This window comes from Solanum lycopersicum, chromosome 8 (assembly GCF_036512215.1).
Source record: "Solanum lycopersicum chromosome 8, SLM_r2.1".
In the NCBI taxonomy this organism is placed as follows: domain Eukaryota; kingdom Viridiplantae; phylum Streptophyta; class Magnoliopsida; order Solanales; family Solanaceae; genus Solanum; species Solanum lycopersicum.
The window spans coordinates 60,892,585-60,913,881 of record NC_090807.1 but is presented as its reverse complement, the minus strand read 5'-3'; the positions used below and the strand labels follow the sequence as shown (position 1 = coordinate 60,913,881).

Sequence of the window (21,297 nt, the reverse complement as noted above, 5' to 3'; positions counted from 1 at the left end):
TAAAATAAGTTGAGGGGGGTAATAGAACCTCAGTATAATATAAGTGTGTCTCTAGAATTTCGGGCATAGGTTGAGGGGGTACTTATACATTTTTCCTAAAATAAAACAAAATTAAGTAATAAAAAAACATAAATATTTTTTATTTGAATGTAAAGAGGAGAGGTGACATTCTTTTTAGGAAATTTAATTAAATAAAAACCAAACAAATCAAGTTAAAGTTAAACAAATTACAGAAATGATATACTTTTAAGTTAAAATTACAATTTATACTTTAAAAGTTTATAATTACAAAAATCTTTCAAAATAAATGCAATAATATAACCAATGTTACATTAATCGTTAAGTAAGATACATTACATTTTGTACATGATACATTAATTTGATGCGTTAGGTACATTTTATAAATGATACACTAATGTGATGCGTGAGGTACATTTTATACATGATAAACTAATGTGATGCGCGAGACATACTAATGTGATACGCGAGATACATTAATTTGATGCACAAGATACATTTATGTGTTGCGTAAAAATGAGAGATTTTGAAAATTTATAAAACTTACAGTAAATAATGGTAATAAATAAATTAAAAAGTGAGATTTTTATAATTAATCCAATATAATAAGAAATGCAAAGTAGAGGAGAGGGTAGAATTTGGGCTTTTGACAATGTTCATGCTATTAGGCCAATAGGCTCACATTCCACCTGTCTTAATTCTATTAAGACTGCATCATCTGGGCCCTTCTTTTTCAGTCCATTTTCATTCTGAAATTTGTCTAGTCCTTTTTGGAACTGCTATTGCACCTGAGCCTTTTAGGCCTATTTTCTCTCAAGTATCACTGTGTATACAGCAGTGTATACCAATGTATATAAATCATTTTATTACTGGTGGGGTCGGGTATTGCTGATGTTGGAATCTGGATGGGTTTCTCTTGAATTTGGAATGGGCTGGATTGATAATTGACTCAAATTGGGGGGGGGAAATGGGGCTACAATTGAAACTGAAAAGATGACCAAATGGGTCGCTGTGGATGTCCAATATTGGGTGTCAACGCATACATGCATCAATATATATCACACCAGCATAAATCACAATCATCATATACCTCGAAATCAAGCTTGAATCCCCTAAGACATTTGAATTTTTTCTTTTTGGTTTCTTTCTGTTTATTCTAGGTTTACAAATAATAATTTATACACAAGGATCAACAATCAAAAGTATAATTATCTGAATTATAACGAACTCAATAACTCAAGACCAAACTCATGATCCGCATACCCAGATTAGGACCGGAGAGTAAAAATCTTACCTTTAGCCTCAAGAATGGTGAAAGTCCATCAAGAACACACCTGCGATCGTCATTAGCTCTCAAAGTCAAAAAGTGCAAAAAAAAATGTTTTTGGAATTTTATTTCCAACTTAAGTCACGTCTGTCCCATTATGGCAGCCCCAACCCGCCACAACAGCCCCACCCTGGCTAAAATAATCCCGCCAAAGCGGGTTGCACGGAATCAATGAGCAAATTTAAGAATTCCGAACCCCCATTTAGCCTGCAATTCATGTTTTTCCCTATTATTTAGCCTTATTTAACAAAGAAAACAATAACAAACAAAAATGGCTAAATGATTACTACCTTAGAGCAGCTCGAACAACACCTACCAACAACACACTGAACTTTGTTACATTTTGGAGTTTCCTTTCCATCACTTGACAAAAAGAGCCCAATTATAAACATTTATTTCCTAACCCTCCAAAAAAATCATACTCATAAAACTCCAGATACTAGTATATTATTCAATTCATAACAAAAATAAAATGAGAAGAGTAAGTGAATCATATTCAAGAAGAATCACATCAATAACCATAAAATTAGAGCTTTCTACGTTAAACATAAAGAAGTTGAATACTTATTTTTGGTTAATATCAATGATTCGAAGTTCAAGCTTTAGTCCTCTCAACTACAAAAACTAAAATCCGTCAAATCAAAGTTTGAGTATATGAATTGAATCAGGGAAAAGAATATAATCTTGTCCTAATACATGTACTTTTTGAGACTAGATTATTAACTCGTCCCTGAATGTTGATCTTAAATAACAGTTTTTCTTGTAGTGAGACTTCTTAACATAAAGTTACACTTACTCTTAGTTTGTTTGATTGATAGATAGGTAATCTAGCCTCCTACTTAAGATATATATAATTCATAAGGCTAATTTTATGTTGTCTAATTCGTGAGACTTTGATTAGACCGACTACTATAGGCTAGCTATTTCGAGCTTCTATACTAGCCTTTCCACTTTGGTGTAGTTTTCATTTGCATTGATATTGCATGAATACATCAAACAAAGGTAATTAGTAGTATAAGTCCTTCTCCGATAGAAAGTCGTTTGCTTGTTATCAAATCCTCCTCTGCCTTTATTTTGAAACAAAGTAGGTCTCCGTTATTATATTTTAGTCAGTTGAGAGAAGCGATAGCTTCGTGCTCCACTTCTCTCTCGCTTATTTGCGTGAAGTCTTAAAACCTTTTTCGTAAAGTCTAAAAGCTTCCTAAAAGATTAAATACAACAAAAATCCTGGCATTGAGCTTTATTAATTAAAAATGCGACTCGTGAAGGTTCTAGCATCACTTAACTTATATTTCTTGTTCCCTCCTGTTGATATATTATTAATTTAAAATGAATTTTTTTTTAAAAAAAATATCCTTTTTAGTTTTGCTTCAAAGTTAAAATAGAAAAATAAATTGATATGGACCAAAAGTATTATTTATCTAATTGATGTTTCACTCTGATAAATGTCAAATCAAACTTCTCATTTTTTCCAAATTGTACATTCAGGTCATATGGCCTGTATTGCATCGACTGAAAAAAGCAGAATTATTTAAATTGATGACATTGAACTTCCAGACAAAATTATTTTTTTCTCCAATCCATAAGTTAAATTCCCCACATGTTTTTAAATCTTTTTCGTCGTAATTATTGTCCTTTTCTGAAATTAGGCGGAAAGTAAAATGTCTTTTTCCTAAAAGTATTATTAGAATCGAAAAAGTATTTTTGATAAGAAGCACTAGTATTTTGATGTTCTGTCAATAAATTTAATTAGTGTTTGGTCAACATACTTATTATTCGTTTTTAAGGTTTTTGAAGAATTTATATTCTATAAAACTTGATAAAACAACTACTATATTTTTAAAGAATAAATATTTCAACCTCTTCAAAACTCGATTGAACAAGCTATTATTGGTTTTTCCCGTTCATTTTTACATGTTTAAATTGTGATGGGAAATTTTGTTTGCTAAAACCTATTTTTGAACTCTATACGTTCATATTCTAAATATAAATATGAAATAACTAATTACTCCACAAATAAATATTTCACACTTTAATTTATGTGAAAATATAGATACAAAATTATTTTCCTTTTTGAATTTTGTAGTGGGAAATGGTTTTGCCGCTTTGTACGTGTTAATGCATCATTGCATGTGTAAGAAAAGTAAAATCAGCTTTTAAAAAAGAGGTAAAAAGTTGAAAAAGATTCGTTATATATATATATATATATATATATATCTTCTTTATAAAATTATAGATAATAATTTTTTTTAGTTCTAGGTACACATGTTATCACTTTATTAACTAAAGACAATTGATTACTCATTGGACTTTGAGGACCACCTCAAATCTTGGCATTTTTATTGAATAAGATAAAAGTTTTTAACTTATAACTTGCGAAGTATATATTATACTCAGAAGAAAACAAAAGAAAAGTTCTAATATTAAATAAGATTATAAGAAGAATGAGTGAAACTATAAAGTACTAATTTTGAGAAATGAAAATAAAACTTTAGCCTAAATTAGGAATAATCAGTTCAAAAACCTGATGCATGGGACCACACACATCTTGTTGGTCATGTGATGTGAAAAATGGTGGTAGGTGGGGAGATATTGTTAGATATTGTTTTAAAATAAATGGTGTTTTTTAATTAGGCACACAATAAAAAAAAAAGGAACAACTTATTTTTTAAAAATATAAGTAATTTTATTTATTAATTTGCTTGTTATCAAATAGGTTATGTGATTTCTGTAGCTTATACAGTTTTAAAAAGGCTAATTTAGTGATTTTTGATCATATAACAATGATTAATTGTAAATTAAAAGTTATTTGTATATATATAGTATGAGTTTGTTTTTAACATGTCATATTAGAGATGAAATTTGTTGTTTTATTACTAAATTTGCATGTCCATAATTACATTTTTTTATTACTACTCAGTTTGGTCGAGTTAGGATGGGATTAGTTACACTAAGATCATTTATTATTGAGGGATCGTTTGGTTACTGATTAGAGTTATGTAGGTATTAGTTATGCAGGGTTAAGTTATGTAGGTATTAGTTATACAGAGTTAAGTTATGTAGGTATTAGTTATGCAGTGTTTAGTTATGTAGGTATTAGTTATGCAGGGTTTGGTAGGGTTTGGTTATGCAGGGTTTGGTTATGTTGAGTTTAATTATATGGGTATTAGCTATGCGGAGATTAGTTATGTAGGTATTATTTTGTTAAGTTTAGATTATAATGCATGAATTATTAACTATTGAATATTAAACTTGTTGTAAATTATTAAATATATATTATTTACAAAATAATAATACATTCTAATAAAATGTGGAATATATTGAATAATATATAATGATAATATTTGATTAGCATATGTACCGTGAAAAAATATACAATCAAATTTTTCATATTAAAAAAATATTTATACTTGCTTAAATAAATAAAAATGGTAAGTATATAAAAAAGAAATGAAAATAGTCTTATATATGATAGGAAAACAGTAAAGTTTCCAATTAAAAAAATTAAAAGAAATGAAAATAGACTAATATAAAAAGAAATAAAAAAAAACAAACATGAAAACAATATAATTGTCAATTAAAAAATAAAATAAATTTATAGGGTAAATCTGTAATTTATCATTTAAATACATGTATAGCTAATATCCACGTAAATTATTTCATCTTCTACCCTGCATAACATTATACATAGATTTCCTCATAAATTATGTTGATATTAATTATGTACGACTAAAAAAATGCAACCAAACACCGTATAAATTAATATATAAATAACTTTTATACAATATTTAAATTCTTACAAACCAAACATGGTATAAGTTATGTTAACTTTTATACCTAAACAAAATTTCTATCAAACATAGTAAAAATAGTATAACTATTAATACGTATATAAGGTGTTTCTTATACAATAACCAAACGGCTCCTGAGTGTTTAGTATTTTAAGAACAAATTATTAATTTACAAATGTAAAAAGTAATATATAAAAAGGGGTTTAAAGGATATCTTTGTCATTAACTTATCTTAATTCGGAATAAGTTATTTATGAATTATTATACCACTCAAGGAGAGATATAAATTATCTCGATAGTTATTAATTTCGAAATAAGTTATCTCAGACTTATCAACTAAACAACAAATTACGTGACATTGTAATTTAATCCCAATATAAATATACTAATTTATGAAATAAAAATGAAACTTCATCCTAAAACTTGATGCATGGGATCTACTTGTTGGTAGTGTGAAAATTGGGGTAGGTGGGGAGAAGGTTCGTTGTGATGTTTTTGGATTAACGAAATTTAAACATTAAATCAAAATGAGAATGACATAAAATTAAATGAAAGACAACCATTTATTTTTTTATTTCATAGATAGCATCAACAAAACTAGCAAGGCAGTAATGAGCTATCCAGCTGATACATTTCATTTTAACATAACATAAACATAACCAAACCACACACAATTAAACTAATTAAACATAAAATTTGGCACCATAGCCACCAACTCATGAAGGCTTTAACAATCCTCAAGCTTGATCTCCACACTTTCAATGGATACACCTTCACCACCAACTTTTGGAACCAAAGTTACCGCAATTGTATCTTCATCTTCCAATCCAATATCCTCCAACAGTTCAGTTATCGCCAGCGTAAAAGTAACATCCTTAACATGATTATCATTATTTCCATGAACATGAGGCAAGCTAGTATAACTCCCCGCAAACTCCGCCTTATCAAGTTCTTCTGCATTCACAGTCTTGTCCACGTTCAAAAACACATCGAACCTTACATACTTCGTATCATCATATGCCATTTTATTGAATGTCAGAATCTCCTCCTGCTCATTTTTCTCTTGTGTTGTCCTTGACGAAGCTGGCCGCGTGATCGAGAACGAAATCGCACGGTCCAGCTTGGCCAGTGGGAACACCTTGCTAACTGGTGCAATTGACGCTGTATTCACTTTTCCTGATGATGACCTTCTGATTGGTTTGAAATTACGCCATGGAGTGGGCATTGGCGCGTAATCGAATCCCATTTTTTTACTATCCAAACAATCACGGACTTTCACGCGGTAAGGGTTACGATTTTCATCGTAGAAAAAGAATTCAGAGTTCAACCAATCTTTATTTGATAAATCCCTTCTTTTCCCGCCAATTAATTTCCACTCGTTCCACATCCTGTCCACATTAGCATGGTGACAGTAGAAAAGCGGGTCTAAACCAGCTGAATAGAAATTACCCATGTCTTCACCGTGTCCTTGTCTAGGACTATCACCGGTCCAGATATGGACCGGTGTATGAGGAATATTCTCAATAGTACCCATGCCTGGTTCTGGATCAGAACCCAGAGGGTAAGCAGCACCGAAGAATTGAGACGGGCAAGGAGCATTAGTAACCATTTGACGGTACATTAGTGTTAAATTATTAGTCATTATCTGTAGCTGAGGTGTTTCGACGTCCTTACCAAAATGACCAAGATCAATAATAGTTCCATTGCGATGATTTTGGTTACGTTTCTCATCGTAAAGAGATGAACCCTCACGATCAAACATGGGAGGTATACGCATACCTTTTGGATGATCCCAATTCCAGTAAGGTAAAGCAAAAGTTGGATCATTAATAAGTGACCCCAATATCCTTTCGTAAAAGTACAAGTACCATCTATGGAACGGAAAGAAAAGCCACGAGAAATGAACTTGCAATTCTTTACCACCAATTTTATAAGCACCGTTACAATAAGCACAATGAATATTAGCTTGTTGTTTAAACCCAAGAGGGTCAAAAGGGTCTTTATCAAGTTCCCTCATTCGACTTGTAGCCAATTGATACTTGGCTACGTACTCCTCATCCGCCGCATGAGCAGGGGGGCGGATGCGGAGTTTCGTCATAGGAGGGAACTTGTAGTACGGAACGCTATCGATATCATCAGGTACAGGAGGGCAACAACTGTATGAGACTTCAGTACCTTTATCATCTATATGGGCAACACCACAAGATTTGAGATCAGGTGGTGGTATAGGAGCAGCAGAGGCTAATGGTGCAAGATTAGCTGCACCATAAAAACCTCCTAACCCTAAAAGAACATTTCTCCTATCAACAGCGTCAAGGTTTTTGTCATGCTCGCCAACGTTGCATGAAACCTTGAAACTTTGACAGCGCCTTCCATGGAGGAAAGGTTGAGAGGGTTTTGATAAGAAAGTAGAGTGGTTGTTGGTGAAGGGAGAAGAGAGGGATTTGTTGGTGGATAATAAAGGAAGAGTATTAGGAGTAGAAGAAGACATTGTATTGTGTTATGAGTGATCTTTGTGCAAGGGTTGCTACCTTTATTTATACAAAAAATCGTGAAGGTAATGTAGCACAAAACGTGTAAAACATGAAATATAATTGGATCCGTTCTTGAGAAGAAAAAAATACAAAATTAGTTCGATAATTTAGAGTGAATTTTTTTTTTTTAGTTTCATGGGCAAGAGAGATTTTCATAAATCCTCTTAAAAATTGGAATTTTGATTTTAATGAATACAAACTAATGTATGTTGATCAATGTCAACGTAAGAATATATAATTATGGCTTAAGTCATACACAATCTTCTAAACTTGTCCATATATTTTATTTAGACATCTCAATTTAATTGTATACCTTTTAAACACAAATATAGTAAGAGAGTTGTACCTATTAAACATTTTATGCTGACATAGCAGCATGTGTATAGTACACACATGATAAAGAGCATGAAAGGGTATCATTTAATCAAAAAATAATAAATTTTTTTTAAAAAAATAAATAAATAAAATTAGCATCTCTTCATCTTCTTTTTTGACTCAACCACTATTGGAACCATATTCTCACCATTGCAATCACCGGTGTCCCACCATTAAATTTCATTCCATTTTTTTTTCGAGCTGCAATCATTCTTCTTCTCTATGCCACCTTGTTTTTTAATCAACTATGCGTTACCATATTCACAGTGCTCTTTTCCTTTATTTTTTCGGTCATCTTCTTCTCCTTTTTTTTTTCAGACCATCATCTTTTTTCTCCTTTTTTACCAGCCATCGAACACCACCTCATTTTTCTCCAAATTTATCATCGCCAATATCTTTTTTTCTTTATAGCTTTTCAAACAGTCAATCACAAATTTTAATTCGTTCATTAAAAAACAATATCACCAATCATCTTTTTCTTTATGCCAAATCAACTCAAACATGAATTGAATCTAAGCTTAAAAATAAAACATTAATTAGATAAAAAGCTGTACAAAAACTCAGGTGATTAAGTGTTTTTTTTATAAAAAAAAAAAGGAGGAAGAAGATGAAGTTGTGGGGGAGGGGGGAGCAGGTCTGAGCGGTGGTAGGAACATACATACTTTAGGATTTTATTTTTTTAATTATAATTATTTTCGAGCACAAAAGATAGATTACTTTTTTTAAGACACGTGGCTTCTTTTAATTAATTAGTTTGCCATGTCATCGCAAGTGCATCACACACACTTGACACTTTTTGTTGATTATCAAAATGTGTCTAATTAGAAAAATTTTATATAAGTAAAAGTGTTCAATAGGTAAAAGGTTAAATTGAGGTGTCTAAATAAATAATGAAGACAACTTTAAGGGCCACAAAGGTCTATAATTATTGAGTAATGTATGTAATTGAATGTCAACCTTAAGAATATATAATTACTAATTATTGAGTTCTAAAAGAATATGATGTGTGTTGTGTCGATTTTTCTAATTTCATGAATTATTTATAGATAATATGTGAATTATTTCTTTTAATCCTTCCTAACAAATGGACCCCTAAAAGAATAAGACCAATTTCTTCTTAAAATTTTGAAATATGACTAATTTTGAAAAATAATGAAAACAATAAAATGAGAAGACCACTTATTTAAAACTGGGTGCATATTAGATTAATTAAAAACATGATGCAGAATAATTAAGAGCTAGCAAAATGGGACTCAAAAAGTATAAACTGATTGCTATTATGCTGGTCACTCTTCTAAAAGTCTGTTTAAATTGAATTAGAATTTAATTAAATCTATTTTATGTAATTTTTAGTTTTTAGGAATAGTTGTTAAAACTAAAAATAACTTAAAATAAATTGCAAGTGACTTAATAAAAGTTAAAATTAGACATTTCCTTACTTTTTATTTTTAACTTAAAAATTACTAAAATTTTGACTTTTACTATTTTTATAAGTATAATTTTTAGGAATAACCATAGGGTAAGGGACAAATAACATTATATTCATACTTTTTTTAATTTATAAAAATCCATTTAAAATTAAATATTAGTTCCTCCAATAAAGCAAATCAAATTAATGTCAATCTCTTTAAATAATAACATATTCAAACAATTCAAATTTCAAATTTCAAATTTTCTTTTCTTAAATCAAACTCAAATCATAACAGATTCAAAAAAGTTGAAAACATTAATTGATACATGATAAAAATATCTATTTTATTGAGATATTTTGATATATGAAAATAGACCTGAGTTCATATATATCCAAAAAAAAAAATAACAATAAAAAATTTAAAAAAATCAACCAGTTATTCTATCAATTTTATGTCACACAACCTTCATGCCCTTTCTCCGATTTCTCTGGCCATCTATAGAAGATGTTGAAGAAGAAAAAAATCTTTTTTTTAGAGCATTCTGTCCATGTGTTTTTTAGTTTTTTTTTTTTAAAAAAAAATTCCATCTCTATTTGTTTCTTTTCTTTGGACCTGGATAAGGAAAAATTATATTTTTTAAAATAATTATTAATTTTAGTGATATTTTTTATTTATTATCATTTATAGCAATATTATGATAAATTTTTAATATATATTAAAAGTGAATTATGTATGCAATATATTTGAATTATAATTGTTTTTGACATATATTCTGTTTGTTAGGTAAAAAACTATCACATTGTATTATAAATGTATTAAAAAGTGTGATAAAAGTATTATTCATCATTAAAACTTGTATTATATTTGAATAATAAATTTATATTTGTAATATGTATTAAACTTGTATTATAATAAATTAAAAATGGTCAAGTGAAAAAAATGTTATTGCTATAAATGATAATTATTTTTTTATTATAATATATTTATGTAAGTTTCCCTAAAAATAATCATTCATGAACAAACAAAAAAATATGTCATATACATAGGTAGGAATCTAATTAATACTGTTATTAAGCATTAGGACTTATGTATAAGCAATAATATTTGATAATATCTCGGGATACATAGTTTTCTAGTTGAATAAGTTTGGGTGTACATATCTAGCAATAAAAAATAATGAAATGTGTAATAGTTATGTATCAATGTATTTCATACATTATTTAATGATCAGTAGTTATAGATAAGTCAACGAAGAAAATTTTTGAGCCAAAAAACTTCGAAAACTTTTTTGTAGTATTTTGAAATTTTTCAACTAGTCCAAATTTGAAAGAAATTGGAGTCAGTAAGGTCTAGGAAAATCTGATAGCAATTGAGAGATCTAATTATGATTTTGATCACATGACTAGATAGCTAAGACGTTAAGAAACTCGTGCGACTTTATAGGTTGAATTTGAGCGAGTAGAACTCGTGAAATCGATCTTGCTGTAAACGAGTAGTTTATGAGTGTCATGGATTGATGTGTTGTAAATGGGAGTATGGAACTCTTGATTCGACTCCTAGTTTCGTGCAACCTGTTGTGGCAGATTTATTCCCACCAGGATGGGGCTGTTGTAGCGGGATTAGAATCTCCATGGTGGGACAATTGTGAATTAAGTCGAAAATAAACCCAATGAACGTTTTATTATGTACTTTTCAACTTTGAGAAATAAAGAACAATCCAGGTGTTTTCTTGATAGTTTGTCATGACCCAAAAATGGGTGTGATGGCACTCGTCTAATCCTACCAAGACAAGTCAGCCTAAAACTCAACATCTAACAAAGTGCAAAAATAAACAAAAATTCAGCAACAGTTTCAATTAAGAAAACAAGTCAACTTAATTCAATCCTCAAAATCAGGTTGTCACGTGGACAAGTCTCTAATGAAAATATTACAATTGAATAAAGCACGCGACTCTAAAATGAAGTTGTCTTTCAAATAAAAACAAAGTCATAAAACTGGAGTAGGAAGGTTCGTTGAGGTGACAAACAACTACCTCAAAATTCTCCACAAGATGCCTCGAAAACAAAGAGAATGGAAGGTATCACAAAGATCCGGGCTCGTAACCTATAAAAAATTGTAGAAGCAATAGGTGAGTATCAAACCACTCGATACCCAACAAGCAAACTTCTAAACACAAGATAAGAGAACAAAATACGGGTACTCCTTAAACCATATCTGAATTTCCACACTACCACCTAACAGTTCACAGTTTACAAAGCACACAGCTCAACAACAACACTTTATCAGATTACATATTCACTATAACAACTCAATATTCACAGTCACAAGTTCCACAGAAAAACACTGCAAGATCAGCAAAACACAAGTTCAAGATCATCAATAATAAAAATGTGTAATGCCATGAGATGCAATGCCAAGTATAGTGATGCATGTCTGCCCTAATGATACACACTCGTCTCTCAGTCTGGGACCCATGAAGACATATATGTCCATACATCTACCTTGGCGCACGACACGACCCTCGATAATAGTAAGCGTCGTGACACGCGATACGTTTCTCGAAATATAATATCTATCGCGGCACGCGATACGACCCTCGAAATGGTATATCTTATAACATAACTCTTATCACAACCATGTTTCAAATGCAATGCAAATGACATGTTTAAACAAATAATGAGGAAATAATCATTTTGATAACAAGACACAATTCACAACAATGCAACCGTAATACAACATCAAGAAATAAGCAACAAGCCTCCAAATCATTCTCAAACATCACACAAGAAACTACACGAATTTCATACGCTTAACAAGGATTTAGAAATGCACTTACCTTTGCCAATCGAATAATCACTCTTGGGCCTTCCTTTTCCGTTGAGCTTCCGAATCGATGGAATCTATTCAAGTATATATATTCACAATAAGGTTTCGGAACTAACAATACCCACATTATCATGTGTTTAACCTTTACCTAAAAATTTAGGGATAATTCCCAAGTACCCCCTCAACCTATGCCCGAAATCTCAGAGACACACTTATACTATACTAAGGTCCTATTACCCCCATGAACTTATATTATTAATAATTTTTTACCCCTTTTTAGCCCACGTGGCACTATCTTGTGGGCCCAACGATGGTTGATTTTTTTGTTTCAAACTAGTGTCGCGTAAGCTAAAAAGGGGTAGAGAATTACTTATAAAATAAGTTCAGGGGGTAATAGGACCTTAGTATAGTATAAGTGCGTCTCTGGGATTTCGGGCATAGGTTGAGGGGATACTTATGCATTACCCAAATTTATGATCAAGTTCTTAATTTGTGATGCCAACTAACATTTCAACTATCATATTATCCAAGTTTCAAGTCTAAGATTGCATCCCAAATTTTTCCAACATCATTATTTAAATGGTACTCACAAAATACCATTCATTCAATATTTAAATATACATACCAATATATCAAAATTTAAACTATAATCTAATAACTAAGACTATGAAAATTATACCGAAATGAATACACATTAACTCTGTGTTATGTTTTCTTCTTTCCTCCCCACCAATGATTGGCTCATGAGGGCCAAACATTGGCCATCATTACCTATCCAATTTTATTTTCAATACTTGCCTTAATTTCCAGAATAGTCATATGTAACAAACATATAGCAATCTAACCTAATTTCCATTCCAATAGCACCTAATTAATTTTATTATTTTGTATTTAACATTACCTCCAATGAAAACTAACCATTTTTTTTCGATTTACCCCAACTATACTTAACCATACTGCAACAGATGGAATATTAATTGCACTTTCAAATTCATTTCTTAAATTCATAAAATATTGCATTTACCCATAATCAATTAACCAAAAATCAATTACGACAAAGTACTAGTGATTGTTACCTGCAGATCGATAGCTCTTTTCCTTTCATGTGCGTCGGCTTAAGTAAGGTTTCTGCCTCTCTTTCTTTTTTAAATTAATTATTTATTAATCTGATCAAAATTATTAACTTATTTTTTTTATATATATGACCATAATTGTATAGGATATTAAATAAATGATCATTTTAGTCCACTAACTATCTGTTAGTTTCATTATTTATAATTAACCATAAATAAATTAATATAACCTTGGGGGTCATTACATTTTCCACTATTTTTGAGGCTAAAGGTAAGATTTTCATTTCCTGAATCCATTTTTCGATCCTTAGAAGTTAGATTCGTGGGTAATTATTGTTGGGGAAGGGTTTTAGGTTTTTTGGATGGTGGGAAAAACTCTAATTTGGTCATGGGATCATGAGTCTGATCTAAGGTTGATCATGTTGAATTTAATCCAGGTAATTAAATATTATTTATTGATCCCCGTGTTATATTGATTGTTTGAAGTCCATGCGAAAAAAATTCAAAAAGGGAAGAATTAAGTTTGTTAAGGAATTCAAGCTTTGTTCGAGGTAGGTGATGGTTGTGATTCATATTGTATGATATATGTTGGTATTTGCTTCATTATAATGTATGCATGTATGAGAATGTTGCATTGTGGATTTCACTAATCGTAAATGAGGATATATAATTGCATGCCATGAATCACGACTTGATTGTATGATTATGAGAATGTTCATTGTGATTGTGGCTTGGTGAGTGGATTGGGTGTTACGTTCTAACACACTAATTGGGACTGGTTTCCACGTACCGTAATAACATTGGAATGGATGTCACGATCTGACATACTAACTTAGAATAGGTACCACGTACCGGTACACTAATAGTTTGGGTGTGTATTCGATGAAAGGGCCATTGACTTGACATAATTGTGTATATTGAGAATTGTGAAACTATATGTGGTTCGTAAGTGATAAGTGATATTGTATATGTTCGATATATGCATTTTTATTATGTTGTAATGGTTTATGTATGTTGCACTCAGTGAAATAGTCGTGTGATTCTATCAATAATTGTGGTTGTGTACTGATACTACACTTGCTCTTTCCTTGTTGAGTACAGTGCATCTTCAGGAGACTACTGACAAACTTCGCTTAGAAGATCGGTGATTAGTCGAATTCAAGGGTGAGTCAGTTCTTCCAAGCTGCCATGAGTTCTCTTTTCGTTTATGACCCTATTTAGGATTTAAATTAGTACTTAGGATTTTCTTGTGTTTAAATGGGTTGTACCCATTTTTTTAGACTTATTGAACTTTAGATGTTTTTGTACATTGACTTTCATGTTTTAGGCATTATTTCTGCATTTGGTTGTTGGACTTTTATTGGAGTTTATGGGAACTCCCTATCTTTCCTTTAGTATTTAAACCTACTTTTGTAATTTTAAATGTCTTAGTTTTGATTAAGTTGTGTAGTTCTTGGTTAGCTAATTAGTATCAATGGTTTTTCCACTGGGGGGTTAGTGTGGGTGTCTATCACGATGGTCTGGATCGTGACACATAAATATGAACACGATACATACTAATTTGTGTTTCAATCAATTAAGGTTATGTACTATAACTAATATTTGAACACGATACATTATGCATGATAAAATTGTAATGTATCATAGTGTTAAAACAAAGTAATTATACATTAATTTAAGAAACAAAAACAACTAGATACATCAAAAATCTAAACTCATATGTATCAGAAAAAAATGAACAACAAAACATAATAATCGATAATTTGATATGTTGAAAGCAAAAAAAAATATGAAGAGATCCTTCTATACTTTCTCATTTGCTCTATATCAAATCCCGTAGCTACTTTTCCACTTTCCATAATGGCGCCACCTGCAGATCTCGATCCAATGCCTTTATCGGAGCCACTATTAACTCGACCTTCTCCCTCATTTTTAGAGTGTTTTTTCAAAGTCGATTCAATCGAAAATACATCCTTTGGGTAATCACAATACAAAAGATGAAGCGTCAACAATATGTATTCCAAATTTAGAGAGGAAAAAGCTATAAAAAAAATTAAAAGCGATAATGAATGAACTGGAAAAAAATGGATGAAGAGCTATTTTGCAATGATACCATGGATTGATAGAGGTAGTTAGAGATACCATGAAGTCATTTCGACTTTAAAAAAAATAATGAGTGATTATTTAGAATGATATATCTAGAAAAGTGATCGAAATAATAAAATAATAATAGTAAATAGGATAAAAAAAATGTGTACTTGGTAATTTTTCCTTTTTTTAAAAATAAAGAACCCTTTTTAGAAGTTAAGTCAAATGGGCTTTAAGTCCTCTCTCTTCTAATTCCTATATATGCATCCCTATTTTAGAATTTATTATTCCTTCGCCTCCTAAGGTAGCTTGACTCGGCATAGAGTTTTAGAAAGAAATAAAAAAAATTTAAAAAAATTAACTTAAATAAAGATAGAAATTTGTGTGGTTATAAATAATTTCATTAAGAATAATATAATATTTTATAGTCAAATTGTTATTGAATGTAGACATATCTCATTCTTTTTGGGACTATCTAAAAAGAACAATAATTCACATAAAGTGAGACACAGAAAGAAACTTTAAATCTAAAATAAATAATATATTTGATATAAAATTATTAGTTAGTAAAATAATATATAATTTTTCCAAATGATATACATAGTATAGTAGCTTCGTATAAATAGTAGAAAAAAAAGTTAACCGTTAATTAGAATGACAAAAAATGATATAAAACTGAATGGAAGACAACCATTTATTTATTTCATACATAGCATTAACACAACTAGCAATCAGCTATCGATCGAGCTGATACATTTTAACATAAAACATAACTCAAACCACACATAATTATACTAATTAAACATAAAATTTGGCACCATAGCCACCAACTCATGCAGACTTTAACAATCCTCAAGCTTGATCTCCACACTTTCAATGGACACTTCTTCACCGCCAGCTTTTGGAACCAAAGTCACCGCAATAGTATCTTCATCTTCCAATCCAATATCCTCCAACAGTTCAGTTATCGCCAGCTTGAAAGTAACACTGGTAACATGATTAGTATTACTTCCATGAACATGCGGCAAGCTAGTATAACTCCCTGCAAACTCCGCCTTATCAAGCTCATCTGCATTCACAGTCTTGTCCACGTTCAGAAACACATCGAACCTTACATAGTTCCTATCATCATACGATATTTTATTGAATGTCAGTATCTCCTCTTGCTCATTTTTCTCTTGTGTTGTCCTTGACGAGGCTGGCCGCGTGATAGAGAACGAAATCGCACGGTCCAGCTTCGCCAATGGGAACACCTTGCTAACTGGTGCAATTGACGCTGTATTCACTTTTCCTGATGATGACTTTCTGATTGGTTTAAAATTACGCCATGGAGTGGGCATTGGCGCGTAATCGAATCCCATTTTTTTACTGTCCAAACAGTCACGGACTTTCACACGGTAAGGGTTACGATTTTCATCGTAGAAAAAGAATTCAGAGTTCAACCAATCTTTATCTGTTAAATCCCTTCTTTTCCCGCCAATTAATTTCCATTCATTCCACATCCTGTCCACATTGGCATGGTGGCAGTAAAAAATCGGATCTAAACCGGCTGAGTAGAAATTACCCATGTCTTCACCGTTTTTTTGACGAGGTTTGTCACCGGTCCAGATGTGAACCGGAGTATGAGGGATGTTTTCAATAGTACCCTGACCCGGACTTGGTTCAGAACCCAGAGGGTAAGCAGCACCGAAGAATTGGGAAGGGCAAGGAGCATTAGTAACCATTTGACGGTACATTAGGGTTAAATTATTAGTCATTATCTGTAGCTGAGGTGTGTCAACTTCCTTACCAAAATGACCAAGATCAATAATAGTTCCATTGCGATGATTTTGGTTACGTTTCTCATCGTAAAGAGATGATCCCTCACGATCAAACATGGGAGGTATACGCATGCCTTTTGGATGATCCCAATTCCAGTAAGGTAAAGCAAAAGTTGGATCATTAATAAGTGATCCCAAAATTCTTTCGTAAAAGTACAAGTACCATCTATGAAAGGGAAAGAAAAGCCACGAGAAATGAACTTGCAATTCTTTACCACCAACTTTGTAAGCACCGTTGCAATAAGCACAATGAATATTAGCTTGTTGTTTAAAGCCAAGAGGGTCAAAGGGGTCTTTATCAAGTTCCCTCATTCGACTCGTAGCCAATTGATACTTGGCTACGTACTCCTCATCCGCCGCATGAGCAGGGGGGCGGATGCGGAGTTTAGTCATAGAAGGGAACTTGTAGTACGGAACACTATCGATATCATCGGGTACAGGAGGGCAACAACTGTATATTACATCAACACCTTCTTTTACATGGGCAGTACCACAAGACTTGAGATCAGGAGGTGGTATAGGTGCAGCAGTCGCTAATGGTGCAAGATTAGCTGCACCATAAAGACCTCCTAACCCTAAAAGAACGTTTCGTCTATCAACAGCGTCAGGGTTTTTGTCAACGTTGTTTGCGTTGCATGAAACCTTGAAACTTTGATTACGCCTTCCGTGGAGGAAAAGTTGAGAGGGTTTTGATAACAAGGATGAGTTGGTGGTGGTGAAGGAAGAAGAGAGGGATTTGTTGGTGCATAAAGGAAGAGTAGTAGTAATAGAAGAAGAAGAAGACATTGTGTTGTGATGGAGTGATTTTTGTTTGAAGAGATGCAACCTTTATATATACACAAAATGGTGAAGGTATATTGTAGCACAAAATGTGTAACACGTTGCTGATAATTGTAGATCTTATCTTGGAGTATTTACTCACTCTCTCCCCACAATGTATGTGAGGGTGTGACACCGTTCGTCAGTCGGATGAGGAAAAGGCAAATGGTATTTTATTCGGCTTTTGATCATAGATTTTTAAATATATTTGAAATAACGATGATAATAATAATAGTCGTAATAATAATAATCTTTATATATTCTACGAGACAATTTTTTAAAGGCCAGCACGTAAATTAATTAGATTAGGAATGTGCTTAATGAGGAGGAATGGTACATACAATCGGTTAGTGTCATAAATAGATTGATTTTTTTAATATAAAATACAAAACTTTGGGATAAGTTTTAAGACTTTTTTAGGGAAAAAAACTCAACAATTATATTTTGGCCTAGAATTTATACTTCTATAGATTTTAAATTTTTTTTATCAAATTTAACTTCTAAAACTAGACACTAAAATTTACCAATTAAATTTTATAAAATGAAAATAAAATAAAGGGAAATAAGGGCCACAAAAGCCAAACATAGAAGTGCATGGAAGTAATAAGAAAAGATCATCGCATTATTTCTGACCCCAATGAAGGATATTATTGTCCATACTATGCTGATTTTATTATACCTGGCCTAGAAAGATTTAAGACTTCAATCTGCGGATTATGTTATTTCAAAATTAATTTATTTTATTTAAAAGAGGAGATAAATAATGACAAAGTGAATGACATAAGGTAGATATTTACAATTAAGATTATGGTTTAAATTTTTTTTTAATTATCTGAAAATATAGATTTAGTATGGAATAAATTTACACTTTATCTCGCATACTATATAGTAGATCTTCTTTTAATATGAACAATAAATAAATTTGTACCATTGATACGATGCATTCAAGAGAGAAACATAAATGCGAGAATCAACAACAATTGAAGATTAATTAAATCAATTACAAGGTATAAATGCAACAAAAGATTGTAAGGGGAAAAAACAATTTCTCATTTCCAATAAAAAAAATAATCATATTTTTAAATATATCATTTATATATTTTAATTATTGTAAATTAAAGTTATCAACATTTCAAATTTATAAGTTTTATTTTTAAAATTTTTCAAATGAAAATTAATAAATTAAAAAAAATTTGCTCTTTGAAATTTGAATTCCCTCACATAAAGTGGAGAGAGAATAGTTGTTGAACATTATTTGAATGGGTCCAGACATTATTTCCTCTTGAATGCATTCTCTATCAATCGAAAGAAAATACAGCTAGATTTGCACAGGTTTTAATTAAGGCCAGAAAATTGTTAGAATTTGATCAAAAATTTAAAAAGCTTATGATACATTTTAATTTTAAAATAAATTATTTTTTTATTTTTAATTAAAATATATTAATGTTAAGAGTGCAAAAATATTTTTAAAAAATAAAATAAAATACATAAAATATTATTCTGACTAAATTTTCTGATTAAAAAAGTTTTTTTTTTCTTTAAAAAGTATGGACCTAAAATATATAGATATATTGAGATCTCATAAATATATCTATAGAATAGAGGTTAGATCTCCAAGTGGACAATAAATTGGATCGTTGATCAAGTTTCTAAAATTATTTCTTTTAGAAAGTGATATATCTAAAAGTAGTTTTTAATCTTTAGTGAAAAATTATTTTTTTTGATCAATAAATTTGAATAATAAAAAAGCATGTGAATGTGTAGTTTGGATAATGTTGTTTTTGAACATAAACTCTTTTTATTTGTTTTACAGTACACTTAAAACTCAAACTTGCATATTTTGATCATAAACTTTTATCATGATTATGTAGTATATATATCATTCTATGCCATTACATTAGTAATTATGTATATTTTAAATCAGTTGGGATTATTTGGTGAAGATTCAACAATATAAATCGTTAGAATTTATGCGCTATTGGCTTTAGGAAAAGGCATACATTTATTTTTTAACTTGTCTTAAAAAGTTAGTTTACATATCTAAACTATTATGACGATATATTACACTCTTATTTTAATTAAAAATGTACGTAGTTAATATCATTCTAAAACTGACGTAAAAATATGCTAAATATAAAAATTAAATAGGTGCGTTTGAATTGAAAATAAAATCAACAAAGTTTTTTAACACCCCACCTCCCCTACTCTCCTTCTTCATGCTCCTCTTCTCCTATTTTCCTTCGAACTTTTTCTTCTGATTTTTCCTTGGTCATAATTCTATGCTTTGTGACTCAATTTCATTTTTTCCTTATCACAATTCTTCAATTTGTCACTCAAGTTTCATCATTACATAGAGATTTTCCACAAATTCCTTGCTAGTTTGGCTCATAATTAACATAGCAAAATTGATCAATATCAAGGTGATTCACCCAAAAACAAATAAAAATAGAAACTTTAATCGAAATTTCACAACGAGTTTAGGGTTTGAGTTTTTTTCATTCAGCGAAGGCAGTCGACGTGTCAGTCATTCAATTTCCCCACTAGACTTTTTGTTCTCCTCATCTTTCTACTTTCACTTTCATATTTTTAGCAAAATACAAACAGATCCTTCAAACCCTAAATCCCCCCCCCCCTCCTCACCCACCCAACTATACTTGTAGACTGTAGATATGCCTATTCATACACCTACTTTTCATCTGGGCATTGATATTTATGTGCATATTCACACACTCACTTGCCTTATTTGTTAGTTGTTCAGTTCTGGAGGTGTGAAGCTAATTGAAGAGGTTTTGACCAAACTGTCATTATATAAAGTTATTCATTAAAATAATATATTTTTCTAAAATTTTACAAAATTAGTATAAACGTATTCCACAGTAAGGTTTTAGGATATATTTTATTTTTTAAAAGTTGATGGCGTCAGATTGATATGCGTTACTCACAGTAACATTTTACTCCTAAAACGTTACTCATAGTAACGTCTTAGGAGTAAAACGTTACTGAAAATAATGTTTTAGGAGTAAAACGTTACTTACAGTAACGTACATCAACCTAATGCTGTTAGTTTTTAAAAAATAAAATATATCCTAAAACGTTACCGTGATATACGTTTATACTAATTTTATAACATTTTAGAAAAATGAATTATTTTGGTAAATTGTTTTATATAATGACTTTGTTAGGTTAAAAATTCCTAATTGAGACGCTATTAAAG

The 21,297-nt window shown here is 30.8% G+C and overlaps 2 protein-coding genes across 2 annotated transcripts; both read right to left on the bottom strand.

The window, feature by feature from the left end:
• Positions 1–5,682: 5,682 nt before the first annotated feature.
• Positions 5,683–7,643, bottom strand: LOC101259064 (polyphenol oxidase F, chloroplastic). Its single transcript, NM_001331130.1, has one exon. It carries the CDS (start codon positions 7,625–7,627, stop codon positions 5,864–5,866), a length of 1,764 nt encoding a protein of 587 aa, NP_001318059.1. The 5' UTR covers positions 7,628–7,643; the 3' UTR covers positions 5,683–5,863.
• An 8,469-nt stretch (positions 7,644–16,112) lies between these two features.
• Positions 16,113–18,056, bottom strand: LOC101259357 (polyphenol oxidase E, chloroplastic). The gene has a single exon (NM_001331128.1). The coding sequence runs from the start codon at positions 18,048–18,050 to the stop codon at positions 16,287–16,289; it is 1,764 nt and encodes a 587-aa protein (NP_001318057.1). The 5' UTR covers positions 18,051–18,056; the 3' UTR covers positions 16,113–16,286.
• Between the last annotated feature and the right edge of the window lie 3,241 nt (positions 18,057–21,297).

What these genes read in the sequence shown, in the direction of transcription:
- LOC101259064 (NM_001331130.1), bottom strand. Translation starts at nt 7,627, where the DNA reads ATGTCTTCTTCTACTCCTAATACTCTTCCTTTATTATCCACCAACAAA.
- LOC101259357 (NM_001331128.1), bottom strand. Translation starts at nt 18,050, where the DNA reads ATGTCTTCTTCTTCTTCTATTACTACTACTCTTCCTTTATGCACCAAC.